Below are 27956 nucleotides of genomic sequence, written 5' to 3' on the forward strand. Positions count from 1 at the left end.
TTGCACTGTGATATGGACATTACATTGAGAATGAATTTACCCTCTACAAGGGAATTTGAAATAACTGTACATGAACTTTGTTAGCAGTCCAGCAAAAAGGATGTCTGAAGAATTCCTTTTTTGTCAAAAAGGATGTCTGAAGAATTTTGAAAACAATTTTGATGCCAAGAAAGTGCCAGGTGCTGGTGTATTTTCCTTGTTCTCAAAACATGTCAAATCTGTTCTCCTGAGCTTACTCCTGTTCTGTGTTGACTTTTTACACTTTCTTATTCCATTGGTGTTTTTCATTCTGCTTGGAAATTTGCTCATATCCAGCCAGTTCCTAGAAAGGGTCTCAAATCCCTCCCATCCAATTATTGTCCCATTGCAATTACTTCTATTCTTCCTAAAGTAACAGAGAAATTCATTAACCACCAACTACTAAACTTTCTAGAACTCTTCTATCTGATCAATGATCACAAATATGGATTCCGTCATTGCAATCCACTGGTGACATAGTGGCTTATGTTACAAATCAATGGACAGATGCAATGGAAAAGTTTGGTGAAACTCAAGCAGTTGGTACATGACTCTCATCAACCAGTGCAATCCATGTTTAGTCTCCAGAGCTACGTTCCAGTCAACCCTTCCCCATCTCTTCCATCATGCAGTATGACTGATGACTTTTGAGGTTATGATGAACATTATGGCAAGATCCAATCTTCCTTACATTTTGAGGGTACAGCACTAAAAGTGTTCGCAGGCTGACCGCTAGTTAGTACAGCGGACTGAACCTATTGGTAACTCTTTAGGAGGCTTCCGGATCAGCTAATGTATAATCTTGCTACCTCTACTCTGCAGATAGTGACTGAAGGGATTCTGAGTAGTGTGTATGCAGGGGGCATTTGTCGAGGCCATGTTATGTCAAGGATCTGGGTATGTTCTTACCACGTGTACACCATATCCAAAATTTCATTAGTTGAGATTAGAATTGATACCACATATATTTATGAAATGAACTAGGAAGTGTTTGGGAGGTTTAGATCTTTTCACAGATAAGTTTACTGTATTAGTTTGACAATTCATTGTGCATTGAATAGTAAGAAAAAGTGTAGGGGGGGGGACAAGCTGTATGAAGTAATGAAATTTTTGGATATGGCATACACATGGTAAAAATATACCCAGTTCCTTGACATAACGTGGCCTCGACAATGCCACCCCCAGCATACACACTAATCGGACTCCCACCCGTCACTATCTGGCAGAGTAGAGGTAACAAGATTATACACTATCTGATCCGGAAGCCTCCAGAAGAGTTACCAATAGGTTCAGTCCAGTGTACTAACTAGCAGCCAGCCTCTGAACACCGTTTTAGAGCTGTACCCTCGAAATGTAAGGAAGATGGGATCTCGCCATGATATTCATCATAACCTCAAAAGTCATCAGTCATACTGCATGATGGAAGAGATGGGGAAGGGTTGACCAGAACTTAGCTCTGGAGACTAAACATGGATTCCACCACTTCAAGCCTCCAAAAGCAAAGTGGTGGTATTGCACCGGTTGATGAGAGTCATCTACCACCTAGTGTTGCCTGGTAACACAGAGGGGCGGCATTCCTCCATGTGGTGTAGGCGCCACACCTCGACCCCTGCTTATGTTGGTTCACACCTGGATGATCACCCACAGTGTGCTTGTGCATGGGGTTATACCCAGGATTACTAACAGTCCCACCATCGTGAAGGTGTAAGCAGAGGATTTGGCTGTCACAGACTGTCCAGACTTTGACCTGCGAGATTTCTTTTCTTCTTTTCCTTGGTTAGCTTACTGTTTCAAAATTTCTGATGTCAACGTTTGCTCAGATCATGTCAGTGAAATTATTCTTGTAGGAATGGAATCCTTTATTCCACACTCCACTTTAAAATCTCGTCCTTTATCTAAACCTTGGTTTTCCAATAAATGTGCTAAGGCTGTTCAAGAGAAGAACGTTGCATATCGTAATTGGCTTGTTTCCAATTCTTCAGTTTCATTTTCTACCTACACCAAAGCTCGCAACAATTGTAAAGCAGTTATTAACCAGTCCAAACTAGATTTTGAATAGGCTAAGAGTAGAAAACTTGCAGTTAGGTTAATTAATGACTCCTCTCTAACAGTCTCTCCCCACTCCCTGTCTCATAGACGTACTGTTTCTGCTGCCTGCCTTTTCTACAGATACTTCCATGGGCACTGTTCTTCTGAATTGGCTTCTATAATTCCCGCTCTCTCTTTCAAAACAGTCTGAAGACCTGCCAACGTCTATTTACTGTCCAACTTCAAACTCACAGAACCAACTTTTCATCTTCCATGTTTATTCATTCAACTGCCGTTTCCTGGAATAACCTTCCTTCATGCATATTTCCTGAAAATTAAAGTCTACAGGGTGTGAGGTTAGCCTGTGCAGACGTTGCTCCTTAAAGCTCTTCAAACAGAGAAGTTTTTCCTGATTTATTTTCTACTTTATTAGTTTAAATTGTCATATTAACTTTTTTCTAGAGTAGCTTTATATTCCTAGTTACGATACTTAGTTTAAAGTTTAACTTAGACAGAGATTTTGTAGATATTACTTAGTATCGGTAACGGTATCAAATCCACGTGTCACAAATTGAACGAGAGGTTTTTTTTTTTTTTTTTTAACCAAATTTAGTCGATTTATTAACCAATTGTTATATCAAATTATCTTCTATAAGTAGATTATAGACCTAGTCAGGATCCTTAGTTTATTCTAAATTGAGATAGCGAGATTTGGAAGCTAATCAATACTTACGAGTCCGTAGAAATACCGCTCGTGAATTCCCGCCATTTTTACACGATAGCATAAGCTTAGTGTAGTATAGTGCCTAATATAATATTGTCAATTAATCAGTAAATCTATTAATCTTGATAAACTTTATTGTCAATTAAATTGTATTTTTAACTCTATAAATATATATAACGACTTAATCGTAACAAATAATTAATACATAACTATAGTGGTACACGTGACACGGAAGTTGTATAAAGGGAACACTAGATACCGAAAAAAAAAAAAAAAAAAAATATATATATATATATATATATATACAGTGCACTCCCGCTAATCCGAACCCCGGTAATCCGAACGTCCGCCTAATCCGAACACGTTTCTGTCAGCGGAGAGGAAATTTTTTAGTTCGCAAAATATATGTTAAATACGTTAAATTTAAATGGTATTAATGGTACAAAGACATTTAGAATTCCACAAAAAATTGTATTTTATTGTAGTACTGTACTAATACAAAATTAATAAATCAGTGTTTGACATGGCCTATTAAAACTACAGATCAATACTTATACACCAAAACAGGAACAAAAGCCATTTTTCAGAAGTAACAAACTCTGTTAATTTCTTTTGACATAACGATGAAAATCGATTAGAAGATGCTATGTTTTGCCACCGGTTACACTCTCCCACAGCTCAGTAACCCAATATACAACATCTTTTAAGTTCACTTGTTTCATTTTCTCATGTAAAGAAAGTGAATTGGTGTTATCTTCTATCAAGGACCTCAGATATTTCTTTCTGTATGCAAGCTTGATAGACTGTAACACTCCCTGGTCCATGGGCTGTAATAACGGTGTTACATTAGGCGGTAAGAAAGCTGCCTTTATATCCCCTGATGTAAACTCCGAAACGTCTGGGTGGGATGGTGCATTGTCTATGAGGAGAATGGTGCGAGGTGACAAATCATTTTCATTGCTGAAACGTTTCACTGCTGAGACAAATTGATTATGAAACCACTCAATGAAAAGCTGTCCGTTCATTCAAGCTTTTTTTTGACATTTGTAATGAACTGGAAGATTGTTAATATTCATATTTTTAAAAGCTCTCTCGGCTTTGCTGATTTAATGATCATCATCAAAGGTAGCTTGGGATTTCCTGAAGCATTACTTCAAGCTATCAACGTCACTCACTCCTTATTCATTTTAAAATCTGGGGTACGTTATTCGGTTAATCCGAAATTCTGCTAATCCGAACAGGGCTCGGTCCCAATTAGTTCGGACTAGCGGGAGTCCAGTGTATATATATAACATAACTGTTTTGGGATATAACTTAAGGATTTAATTTTTGTTTAAAATTTTATTGAATTAAATTGGAATCATGACTCTGACCAGAGCAGCAAAGCAAAAGGCTCAAGCTAATGGGAGTGCTGTGGTTCAGGGGAGAACTGAGGGGGGCAGTTGCCCTCTGAATCACAGTCTATTAAAATGCACTGTTTGCTTGATGTTTGCGGAGCAGTCGGGTATGGGACATGATACTGCCAAGGGGGATGTCTTTGTGTGTGCACGATGTAAGGAGTGCAAGGAAATCAGGCGAGAACTCAGCGTTGTTATGGGCCTTTATGAGACCTTGAAGGACAGGGTGGATGCCCTCGAAGGAAATAAATTGAGGGGCCCATCAAGCTCTCAGCTGCCCACATCAACGCCAGAGCTTGCACTTAGTCATCAGGCAACACAGAAGCAGCCCCCTAGGCAGAATGCGCTGGTCCCACAGGAACTAGTAGTTGTTGGTGACTCTATTGTCAGGGAAACTGGGAACATGCTTTGTAAAAAGGATAGGTGGAATAGGACCAGGGTATGTCTGCCAGGGGCAAAGGTTGATGACGTTGTAGAGCGGATATCATCTTTTAAGGGCACAAAAGGTGATATAGTTGTACCCGTTGGCACTAATGATATTAAGAGTAGGAGACCGGCGGAATTACTTAGCAAGTACAGGTCACTGTTGAAAAAAAGCCGTGAATTAGGGTTGAACTTGAAAGTGTCTGCAATTCTGCCCAGACACGATAGGAGGGAGTATATGATGAGAGCCTTGTCGATCAATTCGGCCCTGGAGAGATTGTGCAAGGCTCAAGGGGTAGAATTTTTTTCAGCCTGGACTGTACTTGTTAACAGGAGAGATTGCTTCTACAGGGATGGGATACACTTAAATAGAAAGGGTGCAAGAATTTTTGCTGATGCTGTCGAGGCAGCGTTAGGTGGGTCGGAAAACTGCTAGTTGGGGGGGGATACAAGGATTAACAGTAGCCACTGGCAGAGGTGGAAGTGATTCTTGCACTGCTTCTATTCAAATGAGCAGAAGTCTGAAAAACAAGATGCAGGATATTTCAGAGACTGCTGGTAGTCATTGCGTTACAAGTAAACACATGGGTTGTGTTAGGGTAGCTAAGAATAGAAACAGGTGCATTTATACCTGCGTGTACACCAATGCTAGGAGTTTGGTAAATAAATTTGATGAATTTGAGGTATTGCTCAAAACATCAAAGGCAGATATTGTTGGGATATCAGAGACGTGGTGTCACACAGATATAAGTAATGAGGAACTGGAATTTGGGGAATACAATGTGTATAGAAAGGATAGACAGGACAGGAGGGGAGGAGGGGTTATGCTATTAATTAAGAAACACATAAAGTCCAAGGAAGTGAAGCCAGTCGACATCGATGGACAGGGCAGTGTCGAGTCAGTTTGGTGTGACATAAGCATAGGGAAATCAAGATTGAGAGTAGGAGTGTGCTATAGGCCTAATGACTCTGATGAGTATAATAATATATTGTACAGGGAAATAGAGTGGGCCAGTAAATCAGAGAGTCTTATAATGGGGGATTTTAATTTCCCAGATATTGACTGGAATTTGTGGGTTGGTCACTCGCATACTAGCAAGGCTTTTGTGGATTTATTGGATGATTGTTTTCTACATCAGCATGTTCGTGAGGCAACAAGAGGGAGCAATACCCTTGATCTGATTATCAGTAGTGATTCTTCATGCATTAAGAACCTGCAGATAAATGAACCACTAGGTGGCAGTGATCACAGTGTGTTGAAGTGGGATTTACTCAAGGAGGTAACTACCATCAGAGGTAAAGGGAAGGGTTTTTGTTTTCGTAAAGGCGACTATGATGGTCTGAGACAGTATTTAAATTCTATACAGTGGGACCAACTGATGATGTTACCAACAGCAAACTCAAAATGGGAAGCATTCAAGGAACTAATCTTGGAGGTTACCAAGCTTTACATACCAACTAAGAAATATTGTTCAAGGTTTAGGCCTAAATGGTTGTCAGATGAACTAATGAGACATGTGGCAGAGAAGAAAAATGCATGGGATACATACAAATTAATGGGTGACATGGAAGCCTATGATAGATATAAGTTGGTCTGTAACCAAGTCACAAAGGAGATTAGGCAGGCAAAGGCAGACTACGAAAAATCCTTGGCAAAGGATGCAAAGAAAAACAGAAAAGAGTTCTTTACATACTTGAACTCGAGAAGGAAAGGGATGAATCAGATTGGTCCACTGGATATTGATGGTTCAACAGTTGAGGATCCTGCTCAGGTGGCTAACAAACTCAACGAGTATTTTGCTTCTACATTCACGCATGAGGAGTTATTCAGGAAGGAGAATGATGTAGGTAAAGTAAACATTGACAGTGAGCTGGATGATTTTGTAATAACTGAGAGGAAAGTGGAGGAGAGATTGTTGAGGATAAACATAAAAAAGGCACCTGGGGTGGATGGGATCTATCCGGTTATATTAAAGGAGGCAGCAAAGGAAGTATGCAAACCCCTAGCCATAATTATGAGAGCTTCTTTCGACTCAGGGGAGGTACCCATAGACTGGAGATGTGCAAATGTAACCCCAATTCACAAAGGAGGATCCAAGGCTGACACAAGTAATTATAGACCTGTTAGTTTAACTTCTGTTCCAGGTAAATTAATGGAGGCACTGGTTAAAGAAGCACTGCAGGATCATCTAGACAAGAATTCAGTTATAGCTCAGACGCAGCATGGTTTTGTTAAGGGCAGGTCTTGCCTGACCAATTTGATTGGATACTATGATGTAGTCACAAAAGAACTGGATGCAGGGAATAACTTTGATATTATATATTTGGATCTTAGAAAGACTTTTGATACTGTTGCACATGGAAGACTGCTGCACAAATTGGAGCAGTGTGGCATTGGAGGCAAATTGCTGCTATGGATAAGGGGATGGTTCAGTGGCAGAAGACAGAGAGTGGTAATCAATGGACACTGCTCAACGTGGACTAATGTTATTAGTGGAGTTCCTCAAGGTTCAGTGTTGGGTCCATTGTTGTTTTCGGTGTTTATGAATGATATTGATGATGGGATATCAAGTTTAATGTCTAAGTTTGCAGATGATACAAAGGTTGGCAGGGTCGTTAAGGACACTACTGACGCTATGCTGCTGCAACAGGATCTGGAAAGGTTGAACAGATGGACTGAGAGGTGGCAAATGAAGTTTAACATTGACAAATGTTAAGTACTACATATGGGAAACAGTAACCCCAGAGCAATGTATCAACTCTGCGGTACTACACTGACAGTGGTGGAAAATGAAAAGGACCTGGGGGTAATTGTGCAGGCAGATATGAAGTTCTCTGAGCAGTGCAGACGAGCTGCAAGAGTAGCTCATGGTGTCTTGTCAATGATATACAGGAATTTTTCTAGCAGGGATAAGGAGGTGATTATTCCCTTGTATAAGGCAATGGTTAGGCCACATCTTGAGTACTGTATACAGGTCTGGAGGCCTCATTTCAAGAAGGATGTAGAGCTGCTGGAACGGGTACAGAGAAGGGCAACAAGATTAGTAAATGGAACAAACGGTTGCTCTTACGAAGAAAGGCTTAAGTTTTGCAAATTACAGAGTCTGGAGACTAGGCACCGGCGAGCTGATCTGATAGAGGTGTATAAGGCTTTGAATGGTTTGAGCATGCTCAATGCCAATGGGATTCTTCATCTTTCTCAGAATAATCACCTCAGAGGGCATAAATTCAAATTGAGGAAGGACGGATGTCGGATAGATGTGCGGAAATTTGCCTTTGGCCAGCGGGTGGTTGGTTGGTTGGTGGAACCGACTTCCATCACTTGTTGTTGAAGTTGATAGCCTAAACAAATTTAAAGCTCAACTGGACAGGTATTTCGAACTAACGGAGGGGTGAAATGGGAGAGGGTTTTTTTTTTTTTTTTTTTTTGGCTGATGCTGAATAAGCTTGCTTTCTTGCATCATATGCCTCTACTAATGCTAATGTCAACAAATATCTTCTTTCGTCTTCCCAACCTCCAACCCAAGCATGGTACTAAGTACTATAGGTTCTAATTACTCTCGTGTTTGGGGTTTTCATAAAAAAAAAGTTGCTCTTGACATTTCAAAGGCTTTTTATATTTGTGTTTTGCAAAAGGTCTTCTAAATAAACTTCCATCTTATCTTTTGTCAACTGTTTTTTTTGTAAATGGGTATCCAGTTTTCCCTGATAGCTCACTGTGTGTGATAGTAGATGGATTTGTTATTTGGTTTTTTTTTTCAGGAGCATTAGCAACTTAGGCCATATTGCTCTAGGGATATGCGGTGGTCATTCACTGACCTTTCGACATCCTCCATATTTGGTGGTCACGGGCTTGAACCCCGGTCTAATCAAGAAGTGTGTGCTATGCACTGCTGCTCCTGCCCACCTGGCTACGGAGGCTCCTATGGTAGATGGATCTCTGTCTTCTAACTTCTCTGCTAATGGTGGTATTCCCCAAGGTTCAGTTCTTTTTTTGTACTCTTTTCCTCTTGTAATTAACGACCTTCCATTGACCAGAAATCCTATCCACAGTTTTGTTGATGATAATGTGTATTCTACCTTCCATTTTGAGAATACTTACCCTGCATAAACAGTTTCAACTTCTTGTGTATCCACTACCAATTCCTTAAATGATGATCTCCCGTGACACAAAGATAACTTGGCTGATTTCAATCCTTCTAAAACTCGCTCCTGTCTCATATCTTGCAAAAAATAAATTCTTTTGTCCCTATGCTTATCTTCAATGACACTTAGATTTCTAGACAAGATCACATTTCTCAATTAGTGATCACCCTGACTTTTAATCTCTCTTGGCATAAGCACATCACAAATATTGCTCCCTACACCTAATAAAATGGATTTTCTCTTTTGCTCTGTGTTACTCTTCTTCTAAACTGCTACTCACTGTGTACAAATCTGAAATCTGCCATACCATGGAATATTGTTCCCACATCTGAGGAAGTGCCTCCATACCCTAACCTGCCATCATTTGAACTCCATTTAAAAGAGGGCAGGTTAGGTTAATTAATGACAAATATCTTATAGTCTCTCCTCTCTCTCTCTGCCTCATGGATGTTCTGCTTCTCTTGCATGTCTTTTCTATAGATATTTCCATGGGCACCGTTCTTCTAATTACCCTTCTCTCTTTCAAACCAGCCCGAACGTGTGCAGCAACCTTTTACTGTCCAACTTGAAACTCACAGGCCCACGCTTTCTTTTTCCACATTTATTTTTTCAACTTCTGTTTTCTGGAACAACCTCCTTTCACATGTATTTCCTTAAAATTAAAATCTACAGAAATTCATGTCTCATATCAATAAGTATCTTCTTTCATCTCAACCTTCAACCCACAACACAGTACTAAGTACTTATGTTTTAATACCTTTTGTGTTTGGGGTTTGTGAAACCTCAAACACGAAACTTTCAACTTCTAAAAATATTTGGTATAAGAAAAATATCCATAATCAAGGCAGAAGCAAGTATATCTGCATAATCTAGTTTAATGTGCAATAAATGGCCACTCCTTTCAGAATTACTGCCACAACTATCTCAACTACAAAAAACATACAAGATTAGCAAATTTTCTTTAAACAAAGACTTATTTATTGGCATTATTTCATTAGTCAGTCAATAATAAAAAAATAAGACCCAAACCAGAAAAGTTTACAGGAGTTAAATAAATAAACATCAATATCTATTAAGTATCATCCCACTAAAAATGTAGTTTTTAAAAAAACTTACAATTGCAGCTATTTTCATTTGTTGCAGCATATCTTCTATAAGATCATCATTATCATTTATTAGATCTATGTCTTTTCGCTTCCTCCTCCTCATGCTGTCCCTCTTCTTCTGGAGCATTAAATCAAAATCATATACCATATCGTCCCTGGGAAAATTAAAAGTATTTTTCATGTTGAAATGTGTACAAGATAAAGAAGGCAATATCTTTGGAGACATTATTATATGTACAGCTATGGCAATAAATCCTGCACCACCACATTCCCAATTTTACAGTTATTGAACTTAGGTGGAACTTTTCAGGGAATGCATAAAAAAAGTGCATATAAAAAACATAAAATCAACATGAGATCTCAGTAATCTGTAGGCTCTCCTTTTGAGCATATTACCATATCTTCTTAGCACTGAATAAACTTGGCTCTTCAACAGGTTCCAATCATTTGCTGCTTTGTCAGCAGTCACTGCTTATCTATTTTGTAGCCCATCACTAACCACAAATACTCTACAGAATTTAAATCTGGTGATTGTCCAAGTCCAGAAATCCTCTTGATGTTATAGTTTTTTGACCATCCTTGTATCTTCTTGCTCAGTGACAAGGTCATCTCAGAATTTAAAACTTTCTCGGTAACACTGGAAATATTAGCAAATTATGCCAACATCCTTCTTTATATCAACGTAGACCGTAGCATTAATGCAAAAGCAGTTCTCCTTTAGGATGACTTGAACAGACTTCAAATATGGTCAGAGAAGTGGCAGCTAAGTTTTAATACTGCTAAATGCAAGGTCTTGTTTGTTTGTTGTTGTTGTTATTTGGTTTTTAGGAGCATTAGCAACTAAGGCCATATTGCTCCGGGGATATGCGATGGTCATTCCCTGACCTTTCCGCATCCTCAGTATTTGTTGGTCACAGGCTCGAACCCCGGTCTAATCAAGAAGTGTGTGCTACACACTGCTGCTCCTGCCCACCTGGCTACAGAGGCACCTGTGGCTTCCTTGCACTATATGGCAAATACTATTACTCTTAACAGTATCGTCAATTATGCAAAATAAATCTGCTCTTTGTGAACTCATACATGTGCACAATTTTGTTGGATGCTTAATAGAAGGGTTGAGGTGCTTAGGTTTTCAAAACATCAAAAATAACGCTGCTGTAATTTCCATCGATATAAGACCATGCTTCACTGCTTAACAATATACAGGCACTCCCCGACTTACATAATACTCAACTTACAGAAATCGACTTTACATAAGTTTTGCCGGCTGGTGCAAAATTAAAAAAAAACGTGGAAACGTATTTTGCATCCCACAGGAATAAACGGAGGTATCGTGAAAATATCGTAATGTGAACCCAATAACACATTTTTTTTTTTTTTTTGTTAATTCGTTCCAAGACCTCAGAAGTTGAAATTTGCGCTATATAACTAAGCTATTTATCTCTCTAAAAGGTCATTTTTATAATGGATATTGCACTACACTTTCATTGTTATCATATGTTCCGCTATAAGAATCAATTTTGAACGCCTTTGTGATATTTTTCTAAAACACATTTCTGGAGGTCACTACCATAAAACAATATGCACTTTCCGGTTTATTGGGCTTTTCTGTTAGCACAATCTATTATAAATGGGTAGTAAACTTGATCTTATTGCATTTGCGACAATACTGATAACTGGAATTCTGTGGGTTTTTACATTATGGTATTATGATGAAATGAGTTCCCCTTTGATGAAATCTTCAATCATATAAAAAACAAATAAATTTTCAGAATCTTCTCTTCATTCTTATTTACTTATTACATTGGTGAAGGGAAAGGGACCACAGAAAGTGCAAGTGCTGACAGTGCTAGGAAACGAAACAAAATTGATTTAGAAATGAAGATGATTAATTAAGAAGTACGAAGCAGGACAAAGTTTGTCATCTATTGCACAGAATTAGGACTCGCTGCTTCAACAGTGAATACTATTTTAAGGGACAGTGCACATATAACAAACATGTTAAAGGTTCAACAAATTTATGATCAACAGTGATCACAAAACAGTGTTCAGATGCTATATCGAAGATGTCAAAGCTATTAATAATATGAATGGAAAATCAGATTCAGCAGCAAGTGCCCCTAAGTCCAGTGGCCATTCAAGCAAAAGCAAGAAGTATTTATGAAGAGTTTAAGGATAAGTACAGCAAACCCCAAGCCAAGTTCGTGGCAAGCAGTGGATGGTTTAATAGGTTCAAGTATCGCACTGGTTTCCAAAACATTAAAATATGTGGTGAAGGCGTCAGTGCCAATTCTGCAGCTGCAGAAAAATTTTGTGATGGGTTGGAAAAAACCCCTTCTAAATCTCCACAGCCCTCGATTCTGCAATGGCGTGCTTATCAACAACTTGTCAACGATTCTGGCAACAATGCTCGAAAGGTAAAACTTGCTAACGTTATATGCCTGTCTCCTCCCTTTTTTTTTTTTGCAAAATCAAATAATTTTGAAATTTTTGCAATTTTATACACTTTTGTAATTTTTTCTGAACAATGAGATAAAAAAATTGAATAAATAATTCTATTTACATGTTCGTTGAACATTTCTTTTTTGTTTCAATCAAATTCAGCGTGATAGTTGCGAGTGCCGCATAAGCATTTAGAGAAATTCCGACACGCAAAATTCAACTGACGTGGAGTTCTGCGGAATGCAAGTCTTATGTAAGTCAGGGAGAGTGGCTGTATTATCCTACATTTCAGTAGTGCACTGTTGGTGTTCTTTAGACCATTCAATACATCATTTCCTTTATATGTGTAAGAAGCAGTGTCTCAAGTAAGGTGTCGGGGTGGCAGGTAAATGAAGCCTGGACTACCTCCAACCATAGAGCAATTACATACAGCCTCACAAGAAATATAGAATAAACTCCTACTCCGCACTACGATATCAACCGCTATGCCATCAGCAAAGCCAATTGGGAGCTGTTCACCACTTCTCTCCAGTCAACAATCATGGATCACCCTTCTGATATCCTCTCCCTGAATCCCGAGCAGCATCAAAAGCTTGTAACTGACATCATCACCCTCTCCTGCAATCAGTCTATGCCCAAGAAAAAACCTCTTCCAAGTGCTGTACCATGGTGGTCTCAGGAACTCGAACGTCTACGCTGGACTGTTCATAACAAGAGGAAAGCTTTTCAGAGAGCTCGCACCTCTTGGCCAGCTACTGATGTGGAAGCCCTTCGTGAAGACTACAAGAGGACCAGGAACCAATACACTTCCATGATCAGGCAGCGAAAAAGAACTACATGGGAGCGGCTGGTTACCACCACTGGTAATTCGGACCCTTGGGGAGTGGTGTACCGAGTTACTACCAACAAATTGCCAAGAGGAGAAGTAGTCCATTCCACAATAACACCACAAGGAATCATGACAACGTCAAGGGAGCAATCCATGATGAATATCTTGGATACTCTCTTTATCAGCGACGCCGATCATCTCACAACACAACAGCAGCAAATTTGTCTAGATAATGACAATTACCACATTGACTCTGTGGAGGAAGAATTTAACACTGAAGAACTGCAGCAAGCCCTTGGAAAAATGAAGGATAAAAAATCCCCAGGACTAGATCGCATTGAACCAGAAATACTAAAAAAGGTCGCCCAGGTTAATCCCCAATTTCTGCTTAACCTGTTCAATAAATGCCTAACCCAGGGATCCTTCCCAGAAAGCTGGAAAATAGCTGAATTAAAGTTAATACTGAAAAATCCATCGAAGCCTCCAGAACAGCCTAACTCATACCGACCCATTGCCCTCTTGTCCACATTGAGCAAACTACTTGAACGCCTCCTCCATACCAGACTCCTAACACACTACACAGAAGCTGGCCTACAATCCAATTCACAGTATGGATTTCGCCCAGGACGCTGCACAGAGGATGCTCTCTACCAAATAACCCAAGCTGCAGCCAACACTAATTACAAGTACTTTCTCCTCATAACCATTGACTTTGCCGGGGCCTTTGACATGCTCTGGTGGCCAAGCATTCTTCGCAGGCTAAGATTGGCACGCATACCAGCCAACTTATACAGGTGTATAGAAAGTTACCTTTCCAACAGGCAGATCACCATCTCTTCACCATACCAGAAGCTCACCAAATCTATCTACAGAGGCTGCCCACAGGGTTCGGTCCTCGGCCCGTTCCTCTGGAACATCGTCCTTGATGAGTTACTTGATCTGGATCTGGGCCCTGTTACTATCCAAGCATTCGCAGATGATATTACCATCTCCATCGCAGCGGGCACCAGAGCAGCTCTCGAGGCCGCTGGAAATCAGGCACTACAGATCTTACAGGACTGGGCAACTCTACACAAGCTCCGGATTTCTCCACAGAAGACACAATCCATACTTCTCAAAGGCACCCTACAAATATCAAGGCCACCTCAGATCAAGGTACAAGGAAAAACCATCAAGCTGGTAACTTCCCTAAAACACCTGGGTATCATCCTGGATTTAAAGCTCTCCTTCTTCCCGCACCTCTCATACCTTCAAGTAAAAATCAGAAATTATGCAGCCTTAATCGTCCGAGTAAGCAGGTGTGACTGGGGTCTGAACCGGAGAACACTCAAACTCCTGTATAACGCTATATTCCTCCCTGTTATTACATACGGATCTGGGATTTGGTACCATAGAGCAACAATTGTTCGCAATAAATGCAAACTGGAAACAATTCAGCGAAGTATACTGCTTGCCATTACCAGGGCCTGTTGCACAGTAAGTTCTCCGGCCCTACAGGTTCTTGCTGGTGTCCTCCCCCTTGACTTGGAGGTTATCCGTCGAGGATTGCACTACTGCCTGTCACGGGGAATCCCAGCTACCATCTTTGGATATACCATCGACACCCGCACTGACTGCAAGCAAGAAAAGAAAAAACTAGCTGCCATGCTAGTACAAATCTGGCAGACAAGATGGGAGGAGACGGACAAGGGCCTGATAACTAAGAAATTCATCCCGGATGTCAAACTAGTTTATCCAAAGTCGCCGCCTTGGTTCTCTCCTGGCCTCTACTGTACATATATTATAACTGGACACGGCTCTATAAATCATAAGTTGACTACCTTGGGAATCATCAATAACCCCTACTGTACATGTGGAGAAATTGAAGATTGGGACCATCTTCTTTATAACTGCCCAATTTATAACGATCTTCGAGGAAGACTGTACACCAGGCTACAACACATACCTCAAGGACAGGAGCACCTGCTAATTTCTGAAGAACAATATTATAAATCATTAACGGAGTACGCACAGAACCTCTTTTCTAGGCGCAGGACTCTACAACCAACTCAAGCCAGGGATAGAAACCTGTAAAGGACTTACTCAAACTCGAAATAAAAAAAAAAATCTGTACTTGACTGTTTTACCAGCATCGACTTGCTAACCCTGGAACATCCAAAGTAGGATTACCTGCTAACTTTCCATATGGTTTGGTAGGCTCCAGTGGTCTTGACCACTCCACCGCAAAATATAAGTCACACTCAGCACTCTCGCTGAGTGGTTTTTCTACCCTTCTGGAGTTATTCCCTCCCCCTTTTCTCCTGGTGGGGCATATGCTCCACTGTCAATTTAAGGGATGCCCTTACCTACATCCCCTTACTCTTACTTTCATCCCCCATCTTCTTCCGTACACCCTGTACTGCCGCACTCTACCTTATTTTTTATTTATTTACTTATTTTTTATTTTATTTTATTTATTTATTTTTTATTATTATTATCGGGTTTTTTTTATTTTTATTATTATTATTTTTTAATTTTTTTATTATTATTTATTTTTTATTTTTTTTATTTTTTTTTATATTTATTTTTTTTAGTATTTATTATTATTTTTTTTAATTTAATTTTTTTTATTTTTTATTTTATTATTATTATATATATATTTTTTTTATTATTATTTTTTTTTTATTTTATTTTTTATTATTATTTTTTTATTATTATTATTATTTATTTTTTTATTTTTTAATTGGTCTCCGTTCAGGAAGCTCAGGCGACTCTGACGGAGACCTGCCAGAGAATAATGGGCAGCCTGGCTACCTCCTAGTGGTGTGTGCAGGCAACGTGGGGTTCCACCAGGGGCCCTGCGGCCAAATGCCAGGACACACAACAGAACCCAACACAAAACTACACATTCAACACACTACACTTTTTCTGGCATTTACAGTGTTCTGTATTTCTTCACAGTGTACATATGGCGCAGATGTGGGAAACCACAGGTGGCGCCCGACCCTAACACTATGCACACTATGTCTCAAAAGCCCTACAGCCATACTGCAAGTGTTTGTCATGCACTTTTCTCAAAGAAACACTTATCTCTTCTTAAGATATCTATTGTGGGAATGTTAAATTCCTTTGACATTGACTGAGGCAACAAATAGCACTATCTTGCCACATAAGTTGTCTTTCTTGGGAGGCCTTAAAGTGGCAACTCATGGATCTGGCTGCTATGTATTCATACTTCATACTTGGCAGCCCAAAATCACTATAAACCAAACATTCCTTTTATTTATTTATTTATTTCTACTGTTATTTATAACAGTAGAAAAGCAAACCAAACACAATAAAAGACTAATTATCAATTATATTCTGAAAAAAGCAGTTAATTGGCACTGATAGTAAATTAACATATGAATTCATTTCTTTTATAATTTTTAATCTACAATTTCTTTTGAACACAACAGAAATATTGCACTTCTGTAAAAAAAGTAATGGGTTAATTAAGTACAATTTATTTTAAAATTCTGCACAAGTTCAGTAATTGTTTTGAAAGGCTGTGTGGTTCAACTGGCATAGCTAGTGCAGAACTACTTCCAGCTGTCAATATATACACAATTTTTACTAATAAAATAAATGCAACAAGGTGTAATAAGTTACAGACTGGTAATATACTATAAAGATAGCAGTGAAAAGCACCATAATTTATCCATAATGGAAAAACTATGAAAGTAGTATAAATGGCATCGATTTAATTGTATCTCATATTGTGACTATTCCTTCACAACAAGTTACCACGTATTGCCTACTTTGAATAAGTAATGCTTCACCAATAGAGAAGATTATTGTTACTTATTCTTGGAGGATACCACCACCCAGACGGCAAAATTTTAAGGCTACTTGGCCTATCATCGCTGGGCGGGTAGGTACCCCAGTCACAATATCAGGTACAATTAAATCGATGCCAATTATACTACTTTCACAGTTTTTCCATTACGGTTAAATTATGGTGATATTTCACTGCTATCTTTATAACATAATTTTTTGTCAGCCACTGGAAAGTTAAAAATAAAAAATTGAATTCTTCCTCATAAAAGGAGTTTCTTCTTTAGATATACAAAGAACCAGAATAAATAGAACAATAATTACATGGCGATAACATTGATCAGTAAATTTTACCTATGCTGTGCTTACTGCATCAAAAAAAAAAAAAAAATGTTATTGAATAGTATGAACAGGTGAATAATGTATACAAATTTGATTTTTTTAAATTGAATTGATATAAGCTATCCCATGGTTACCATTCAATTTATCACAAATTTAATCCACACTGATGTGTGGATTAAATAAGTTCATAAATACATCGAACTGTATCAAGTTTAACTCTGACTGATCCTCTAGACTGTGTTTATGTCTGTGAAAAATGAAAATATCTACATTATACAATATTATATAAATTGCATCGTATAATACAATTTATATCACTCTAGTAAAATAAAAAATATTAATTTCAAAAAATAAAATTTTGTAACACATTGTCCTTATAGGTATAAGAGACAATTTGTGTTACAAAAAAGTTCAATAAATAACACTGGACAAGACTGCTGCTATACTTGTTTAGGTGCGTGTGTGTGTGTGTGTGTGTGGTGTGTGCACGCGCGCTAATTAGCATTCCAGACAACACAGCCAAATGATCACATTCAAACACTTTCAGCAGCCTCATGTTAATCACTATGTTAACATCATGAGCATGAATCAATGTTCACAGAATCATAATTAGTGACATTCCTAAAAGTCTTATTTGTTAATTATCTCTTTGTATAAGCATATCTTTTAGTATCATTTATAATGCTAGTAATACTGATACCAAAAAGAAAAAAAAAATTCAAAACCATTTATATGTAAACTACTATGAAGTTGGGATATAATAGCTCATTATAAAATGTCAACAAAATCAATCATTATAAATAAGGTCATTATAAAATGACACCTATATGCATAGGCGACATTTTACAATGTGACTTTGTTTAGAGTGATTTTTGCATAGTCTGTTCAAAGGAACCAATTAAGAGCAAAATATGAGGTATCACTATATAAGGTAAACATCAAAATGGTCCTACTGGAGGTAGCTGTTGTCAGTGACTTTATTATTAGGGAAATAGAAATTTTTTTTTGTAAAAAGGAGAGGCGGAACAGAACCAACAAGGTTATGTCTGCCTAGGGTAAAAGTTGATATTTTTGTACTCACTGGTACTAATGATATTAAGAATAGGAGATTTAGACTTTTGCTTAACAAATACAGGGCAATATTGAGAAAAGAGTTGCAAGTTAAGATTAAATATGAAAGTGTCTGCAATTCTGCCCAGACAACCAGATAGGAGGGAGTACATGATGAGAGCCTTGTCAACCGATTGTTTGTTTGTTATTTGTTATTTGGTTTTTAGGAGCATTAGCAACTAGGGCCATACTGCTCCGGGGATATGCGGTGGTCATTCCCTGACCTTTCTGCATCCACCACATTTGGTGGTCATGGGCTCAAACCCCGGTCTAATCAAGAAGTGTGTGCTACATACTGTTGCTCCTGCCCACCTGGTTACAGAGGCACCATTGTCAATTGATTCAGCTCTGTGGAGACTGTACAAGGTTTGTGAGTAAATTTATCTCAGTATGGTGTGTGCTTTCTAAGAGGATACTGTTTTTACAGGAATGGAATATGCTTAAACAAAATGAGTGCAAGAATATCTGCTGATGTTATCAAGGAAGTGTTAAGGTGAGTCAAAAACTGCCAGCTTGGGAGGGGGATACACAGACTAACAGATTAATAGCAACCACAGGAAGAAGTGTAAGTGCACTACTTCTAACGGAACACAAGACTACTTGCACATTGCTATTTCCAAGAACACTTTCACTTTCACTACACTACTGGAATCTCTAACATCTTGTTTTCCAGCAGTCAAAGGTGTTGGAGATCACAAAGCTTGCTGGGGGATCCTCATGGCATGCTGTGTTAGTTTACTAAAACAAAGAGCAGGAGCACATATACTTGCATGTACACTAATGCTAGGAGCACAGTAAATACATTTAATGAATTTGAAGTACTACTTAAGTATTCAAATGCAGACATTGTAGAGATATTAGAGACATGGTGTCACTTGGACTCAGAATTTTAATATGGGGAATACATGTACAGAAAGGACAGGAGAGGAGGAGGAGTTATGTTCTTAGATAAAAATCACAAAATTCTAAGGCAGCATATCCAGAATTCTGCTGAGTCAGTTTGGTGTGGCATAAGCACTTGGAAAACAAAAATGAATAAGAGTGTGTTATAGGCCTAATGACTGTGATGACTATAACAAAAAGGTATACATACAAACAGAGTAGGACAATCAACAGAATATCTTAAAATGGGGGATTTAAACTTTCCAGATACTTTTTTTTTTTTTTTTTTTTTGATTTGGTAGTTGTTGGCGCATCGGCTTCTGTGGCCATGTTGCACCTCCCAAGGTTTTTGCAGTACTTTGATCCAAGCCCGAGGCGGGAATCGAACCCGCGACCTTTGGGTTGCTGGGCAGGTACTTTACCCACTCGGCTAGCCCGGTCGGCTTTCCAGATACTGACTGGAACTTATGGATTGATCACTCACAACAGTAATAAAACTTTTCTGGATTTTGGATGACTTTTCTAAACTAGCATGTTAGAGAGACAATGACAGAAAGCAATACTCTTCATCTGATAATCAGCAATAACTCTTCCTGCATTAAGAATCTGCAGATAAAAGACTGATTGGGCAGCAGTGATCACAGTGTATTGATGTGGGCCTTAGTTAAAGACATACCTGACAAAGAGAAGGGAAAGGCTTTTGTAAAGGTGACACATCAGTGGTCTCAGACAGTTTTAAAATTCTATTCAGTGGAGATAACTGGTGATGTAACTAACAATAAATTCTAAATGGTAGGCATTCAGGGAAGTAATCATAAAAGCTACTAAGCTTTTTATACAAAAAAAAGAGATACTGTTCAAGGTTCAGACCCAAACAGATGTTGGATAAACTGATGAGACCAGTGGGAAAGAAGAAAACTACACAGGATGCTTATAAATTATCAGGTGATACAGAAAGGTATAAAATAGTCTGCAATCAGGATCATTCTTTCTTTTATTTTGCACATTAATTCTCTTTCTTCAATCGCAGTTACAACTGTTGTGATCACTGTCATTATTTTAAACTATATGTGATCATTGTAGCAGCCAGTAAAAGCTTCTATAGTGATCTGCCCACACCATCCATACTACAGCATCTTTGTTGAGAAATTGAGTCTCCACACAACAAATTATGTTAACTTTAAAAGCACCAGGTAATATAGCACCTACTTCCCCTCCTCCATACTACATGTTAAAAATTCACCCAGTCTTATTCACTGCATGATTTTTGGCAGTATACAACACAATTTTAATCCAAATTGATAAAACTAAACTAGGTATGTTATGTTCCCAACGTACTCATATTAGGATACATTTCCAATGTACATCTAACTGGAATTGCTATACATAAAAAAAAAAAACTATTTATAATCTGCAACAAGGAAATTTGTTATAGCATACAACACACAGTGCTCAGCCAACAATAGACTGTAAAGCACATATATATATCTGTGTACTACCTAAAAACCATAGCCATCTCTACACGGTATGGAATTTTGATATGCATTATGCATGTTATTTTTCTTATTTCAAAATATAATGGATACCAAACAGACTAAATTTTTTTATGGCAGGGTGCAGATCTGAATGTGTATGCTATTTAAGGATAACAGTTATCTCTATGTATAACATGGTATTTAATTTTGGAATGCATTATGCACTGTTTTTTTTTTTTTTTTTCTTTTTCCAAAGATAACAGTCAATATTAAACATTATTTACTATGTAAATAACAAGTGTTTCAAGAAATATATTCTCAACAAAATTAAAATGACAAAATCCAAACTCACCGAAATTTTTTATCATCGTCTGAATCATCATCTGATATCTGAGGCAGTACTTGTTCTTCTTTCTCCTGTTCAATTGCCTCTACAGGAGTAACATGATCTTCTTCTCTTTCTTCATCCTTTTCTTCTTGTTGTTCCTTATCACTTTCCTCCTTTCTTTCCCCATCCTCGTCTTCAGAGTCAGAAACAACTAGAGGGAACATTAATGTCAAGGAACTGTAATGACTAAAATTCATAACTGTGAGCATGCATGCTGTTTTACTTTCTTTTTTATAACATTACATGGCCTTACTCAAATATACGGTGCCCTCTTGTAATTGGCTGTCAGAACAGGGGAAAGCAGTGATTGACTGGTTGTGACCCCACCCACTGACTGCATCCCCTCTTCGTTTCATGTGGACGTCACGTGACGCGATGTCACTGGAGTGCTAAATGTGAAATTAGTTGTGTATTCTTTCTTTTGAATGCTGGTTTCTACTGTGTACGGTGCTCGGCTGCTAATTGCCTCATGGTCCTGAGTTTGTGTCGTTATCCCGTTCCACTGATGAGGTGAGTTTAGTTTGATTTGTATTTCTGTGTTATTTTCACATATCATTAACCTAGTATTGTGTCCGCTGCATTCTTTTCAAAAAAAAAAAAAAAAAAAAAAAAATTCTATGTTGCCATTTTGTACTTATGCAAAGAGCAATTTTATTGTTCGTTGCACGTGTTAATTGAATTTCGTTTCTGTTTAGCAAAAAAAGGTTAGGTTTTTACACGACTTCGGGAAGGATTCAAGCAAAAACCAGTCGTTGGACGAAAAAAAAAATATATAATGGGAGTTACGTTTTTAATTGTCTTTCATTTGTGTTTAATGAAAATTGGAGTTTTTAGGTTACCTTTTTACGGGACTTCAGGAGTTATTTGCCGAAAATTGGTCGTTTACTGCATCTCATTATTTTTTTTTCGTTTTGAAAAAGAAATTAGTGTGTTATTTTTAAGTATAATTATTTTGGTTGCTGCTCCGAAAAAATTGCTGTATTGTCATTAATTTTGTTGTTTTTCAGTTCCGCCGTACTGTTATGTCACGTGACATTCACCACGTGCAGTTGTCAAGAAGAAGAGGGGGAACGCAGTGAGTGAGCGGAGTTACGAACATACATCACTGCTTTCCCCCTCTTCTTCTTCTTCTTCTCAATGTGATTTTCAAAGGGGGCACCGTGTTCTGGAGTTTTACCCATTACATTAAAAAATCATTGCAGGATAACAACAGTTAAGGCAGAAGTTTCCCAACTTTTATGTAGAAGCCAGTACCCCAGTCAAAGTTTGACTGCAACTTACCCAGTTCAAAGTTTTGACTATGCACCCTGCTCCATCCTTCCTCACAATAAATAATTAACTTCAATATTTTATTTAGGGTAGTGGAATCTGGATATTTGAATCAAGATAAGTAATTTTTTAATTTTCTTGTTAGTGTGCTGATGTTTTCAAAACCACATGGCCTAATGTTAGTCATGAGTGTTAGGGTGACAATCAATTTCAGTTTTCACAATTTTTTTCTTAAATATCAAACTTCTAAGAAAAAAAATCCTTAAAATACAAGTAAATACTAAAACTGAAATGACTTTTCTATTATTTTAGACTTAAGAGGTAGGCAACTGCAGGTGTATAAATAATACTGAGTGTGAAAAAAGTGAACGGGAGGACATTTACATTCACAAAAGGATAGACCTAGTTTCGATACAAAATATTGAATCACTTCTTTTTTTTCTCCTATTAATCTAAATAGCAAAATCAGGATATTTGGACCAGGCTGTGATGGGTAAAATGAATCAAATAATAACTTTGTAGTATTTTAATTAATATGATGATATAATGTATACTACCTAGGAAATTTAATGATAATTTATCACCTTCAAATCATGTTATTATGTCAGAAACTAGTTCCATCAGCAAAAATGACTTTCTTTTAAGATCAGAGCATTTTTCCAACCACAAGATACCAGAAAAACCTTACTGATTATGGATGGCATCTATTATATTGTTTTGTTGTTGTTTTTTTTACTAAATAGAAACCTGCTGAAGAAAAATAAATTGCATTTCTTTGCTTGCCAACCTCTTGGCATTGTGTTTAAACCACCAAAAACATTTTTCATCAGGCCACTTCTACATGAATGCACACCAATTCTCGTCTTTCATTCTCTAGGTCTCAATTCAGAGAAGTATTTGCTTCAAAAGACAATGTGGTTAGAGGTTTGAATTCACTGAGATCAGACAATTGAACAGTTATATCATTCCTGAAGAAAAGTCAGTACTTTAACTGTAAGAACAATTATAAAAAAATAATTTTTTTTTTATAATTGTTCTTACAGTTAAAGTTGCAAGTCCTAAATTATGGCACACATCCACTTGTCTTTGATCGGAATCGATTCACTTCAAAACGTCTAATTTAATTTTCAAATTCAGTCTTTATCTTACATTTATAGTCTTCATACTGCACTCAGACGTTGTTGCTTTTTCATTCTTATCGGCCATTATTAACTCTTCGAAAATGTAACTGTGTTGGTTGCATTAATTATGATTCAATGTTCGAGTAAACTGTCCGTTTTGCACGATGTCTAATACTGTACTGAGTGATGACTAGACTTCGGATAAATGCATATAATGCAAATATTACAAGCAATATACTTGATCATTTTTTAAAATGTTGATCTCGGAACTACGTAACAAGTCCCTGTACTGCAATTAAATTACCGTGCGAGAAAATTTCACTGAGCGTGGGAAAATTTCTAAGTCAGCATGGGAAACGTATGCTGTTTTGGTATTCATTTTCAAGCTATCGACTCCGACAAATGAAACGATTTCGTTAAATATGCCAAAAATGCAATCTGTAAAAGAGCGTTATAGTCAGATACGGGTTATAATCTAAGAACAGCGTTAAAGCGAATCAGCATAAAGCGAACCGCGTTATAACGGGGGCCTGCTGTATTAGTGAATAAAATAATAAGAAATATTTATTAAATTCTAATTTTAACATAATTATACAGGTTCTAATTTTAGAGTTTATCAGATCATTGAAATAACAGGTGCTAAATAATGCATTTGCTATTCTAATGATCATTTTTAAAAAAATGTATCATTACAGCACTGTCATTAAATACTGGATTGACTTAATGAAATGAGCATGGTAAGGAAAATGTTCATGAAATAAACATTAGATAGTATGAACATGTCTAAGAGTATTGAATTTTTTTCGCTAGCAGGCTGTATGAAGTGAGTTATTGTGGAATTTTAAAAATTCTTAAAAATTTATTAATTTAAAATTAATTTTTTTTAAAAATGTGAATTAGTAATTTCTCATTAATTAAATATTAATTATTAGTAATTTCTCATTAATTAAATATTAATTAATAAGAAAACATTAAATATATAATTTTTTTTCTTATTTTGATTTGGTTGCTGAAATTAGTATTAGCCAGATTGTGCAAAGCTACAGGCTGCCACACCAGCAAAAAAAAAAAAAAAAAAAAAAAAGAGTTATTGTTATTTGGTTTTTAGGAGCATTAGCAACTAAGGCCATATTGCTCCGGGATATGCGGTGGTCATTCCCTGACCTTTCCGCATCCTCCGTATCTGGTGGTGATGGGCTCGAACCCCGGTCTAATCAAGAAGCGTGTGCTATACGCACTGCTGCTCCTTCCCACGTGGCTACGGAGGCACCGTTCAAAAAAAAAAAAAAAAAAAAGAGTAGACAAGAAAATAGACAAATTATGTACTTTCTTCCTCATGTAGGTAACTATCCAGTTGACCTCTGAGTTTCTTCAAATGTCAGCCTCAACTAACTGTGGAGGCAACTTGTTCCAGTAATCAATAACTCTCTGGCTGAAATAAAACTTTCTACAATCTAGTCTACACCTCTTCCTCTTCCCTTGTAGTTTGAATTCATGGCTCCTAGTTCTGGAATTCATTATAGCAGTGAAAATTTTGTTGGATTAAAACATAGCTGCCACTTTTCCGACCATTCTTGAAGCCTGCTGAAGTCATTCTGAAGGAGCACTTCTTGGCACTGATCACAAATGACCCTCCCTATCTTTATATCATCTACAAATTTTGACATCATGCCCTCTATTCCCTTCACTGATGTCATTTGTGAACATCAGAAACAGCAGTGGTCCATAAACTGATCATTGGGCAACCCAGTTGTAGCTTACACAAATCTGAAGAATATACATTAATCACAACCTTCTACCCAGAAGCCACCCTGTGGTTCATCTATGAATATTGCCAGTAATCCAACATCTTCCAGCTTATACAATAATGTCTCTTGAGAGAATGAATCAAATGCCTTGCTAAAATTGAAATAAACTATGTTGAAATCGTTCTCTACATTCAGCTTATGAGTAACAATGTCAAAATAGTTTACCAGGTTAGTTAAACATGATCTTCCCCTTAACAAAATCGGGTTGGTGTTGGTCTATCTGAATACACCTGGACTGCACTGTTGAAATGCTTTACTGAAATCTAAGTAAACAATATCGAAATTATTTCCTACATCCAACTAATGAGTGACTGTCAAAATAGCTAACTAGGTTGGTTGAATACAATTTTCCCTTTACAAAACCATGCTGTATTCCCTTCAGAATTCTATTTCTTTCTAAATGATCCTATAATGAATTCTTTATCACTGCTTCCATGATTTTTCCTACCACTGAACCAACCGGTTGGTAGTTATTAACTTCACTCTTAGTACCTTTATGTACTGGCAATACACGGCACTTCCCCACACTCATGGGAATAACTCCCGAGTCTAGTAACAGCCTCATAACTAACCTCAATGCACTCTTTTGTTGCCTCCTTCAAAATTACTGGGTATATGGCATCAACTCCAATAACCTTACATATTTATTGAGAAAGTTTTTTCCTAATAAATAATCTTCTGAAATTTCAACATTATCACTAATTTCATGCTTTCCAGCTTCACTCACAGTTTCTCCTCAGCAGTGAAAGGTAAAGAGCTTCTGTACATATCAATGCATCTGCAACATCAGCAGGATATAACTTTCTCCTCATTCTTTGCTCTCTTAGCCAGTAATTTCTGGAAATCTGCTAAAATATTTCCCCCCCCTGTACTTTATCTAATATGTTAATGCAAATAACAATTATCTAGTTGATTTAAAATTTGTTTCTATGGTGAGTTTCCCTCCCACTTACTTCAATGAATTAGGGAGAAATTGAAATCACCCATAAGACATTCACACTTGGCTGACCATTCCATTTGCATTTAGAGGCTCTAATCTTTACAATCTTCTGATCTGTATATTACTCCTACTCTCGTTATATATTTGCTTCCAGCTAACTCACACTACACAGATTCTGAACTATCAGGTGTAACTTCTGAAATACCCCTTCTGTGATATTGTTACAGATCAATTTGTAGCTCTCATAAGTTTCAGTACTTTTCCATGCCACCTTTTTCTGTTCTACTAAACTGGTCAGTTCACTATTCATTCATCTTAGAATTCTCCATACACCATTTCTTAAAAGATATATCCCTGCCACTGAAGACAGATTACTCATCTGTAGTTACCAACATCACTCTCAGAACAGCCTTTAGGTATTGGTAATATATTGACACTTCTCCAATCCAAAGGAATATCTCCGAAGTCCAATGATGATCTGATAATTAACCTCAATGGTTAAATACATTCTCTGGTCCATCTCTCTCAAAATTATTGAGTATATTCCAGTTTACTTCTGTTCAGTTTGGTTCAAATTAGAACAAAATTATTTAAAAAATCAAACATTGTAGAGGAATTTTTAAAAATTCATAAGAAAACTTGTTTTTTTATGTAATACTACCTTTGCCTCTGGGTTAATTGGTTCAATTTCATCTAATTTTAAAATGTATTTTCTAAGTAATAATTTATAGCAGAAAGAAGTCAGAAAAAAGTTTCTTTAAAAATTAGAAGAACAGCTTGCACCTCATAGTTTCAATTTAGTATTAGCCGTATGGTGCAAGGATGCCATGGGCTTTTGCTGCAATGGCAAAAAAAAAAAATAAAAAATAAACCACCTATTTGACTTCCTCCTCACATAGCTATCTAGGTATCTATCAGGCTGGGCTTTAAATTTCCCCAAGCTGTCAGCCTCAACCAACTTATTCCAAAAATCAACAACTCAGTGGATAAAAGAAAACTTCCTGCAATCCAGTCTAATTTGAATTTATGGTCCCCAGTTCTGAAAACCTTTATAACAGTGAAAATTTTACCCTTGTTCATTTTACTTTCACCTCTCAATCAAATTTCCTCTATGGTATTTAGTTTCCAAGCTCTGCAGCCCACAAATATGGATGTCCCTTTAAGCCACTGCCCATTATCGACTTTTCAAGAAGCTCAATGTCTTTTTTAGGTGTGGTCTCCGTACCTGGACACTGCATTCCACGTATAGTCTCACAATTTCCTTATACCATGCATTATGACTTCCCCATCTCTACAAGCAAATGCTCAATAAATTGGCAATAAGACAAGTTGGGCCCTAAATACAGCCTGTCTACACTGCTCAGAGAACTTCACGTCCAACTATATCATAACTCTCAATCACTTTTTTCCTCTACTGTTTTTAGTTCAATCCCACCAAATGGAGAAGTTATTTTGGGATTGCTCTTTCAAGTGTAAGACCTTGAAATCTGCTGCAGCAATTAAAAGATACCTGCTGCTTTTCTGACCATCTCTGAAATCAATCAGTCATCCTAAAGAAACTGTGCTTCACATTAGTCATTAACTACTCTATCTTGATATAATCTGAAAATTCTGATTTCATGTCCTCTATACCTTCTTTGGTGTCATTTCAGAAAATGAAAACAGGTGTGGTTCCAGTACTGATCCTGGGAGAAAGCGCACTTATTATGTTAG

The 27956-nt window shown here is 37.4% G+C and overlaps 1 protein-coding gene across 1 annotated transcript in view; it reads right to left on the reverse strand.

Annotated features, from left to right (window-relative positions):
• LOC150091986 (uncharacterized) overlaps positions 1-27956 on the reverse strand; it is a 140873-nt gene that overhangs the window by 24143 nt on the left and 88774 nt on the right. Inside the window, exons 9-10 of the mRNA XM_090377630.1 lie at positions 21070-21256; positions 9853-9997 (exon numbers count right to left, since the gene is read on the reverse strand). Of these exons, the coding sequence (XP_090233756.1) occupies positions 9853-9997; positions 21070-21256 (332 nt within the window). The remainder of the gene's footprint in view (positions 1-9852; positions 9998-21069; positions 21257-27956) is intronic.

This window comes from Mastigoproctus giganteus, chromosome 1 (assembly GCF_048544385.1).
Source record: "Mastigoproctus giganteus isolate SK-2022 chromosome 1, ASM4854438v1, whole genome shotgun sequence".
Taxonomy (NCBI): Eukaryota; Metazoa; Arthropoda; class Arachnida; order Uropygi; family Thelyphonidae; genus Mastigoproctus; species Mastigoproctus giganteus.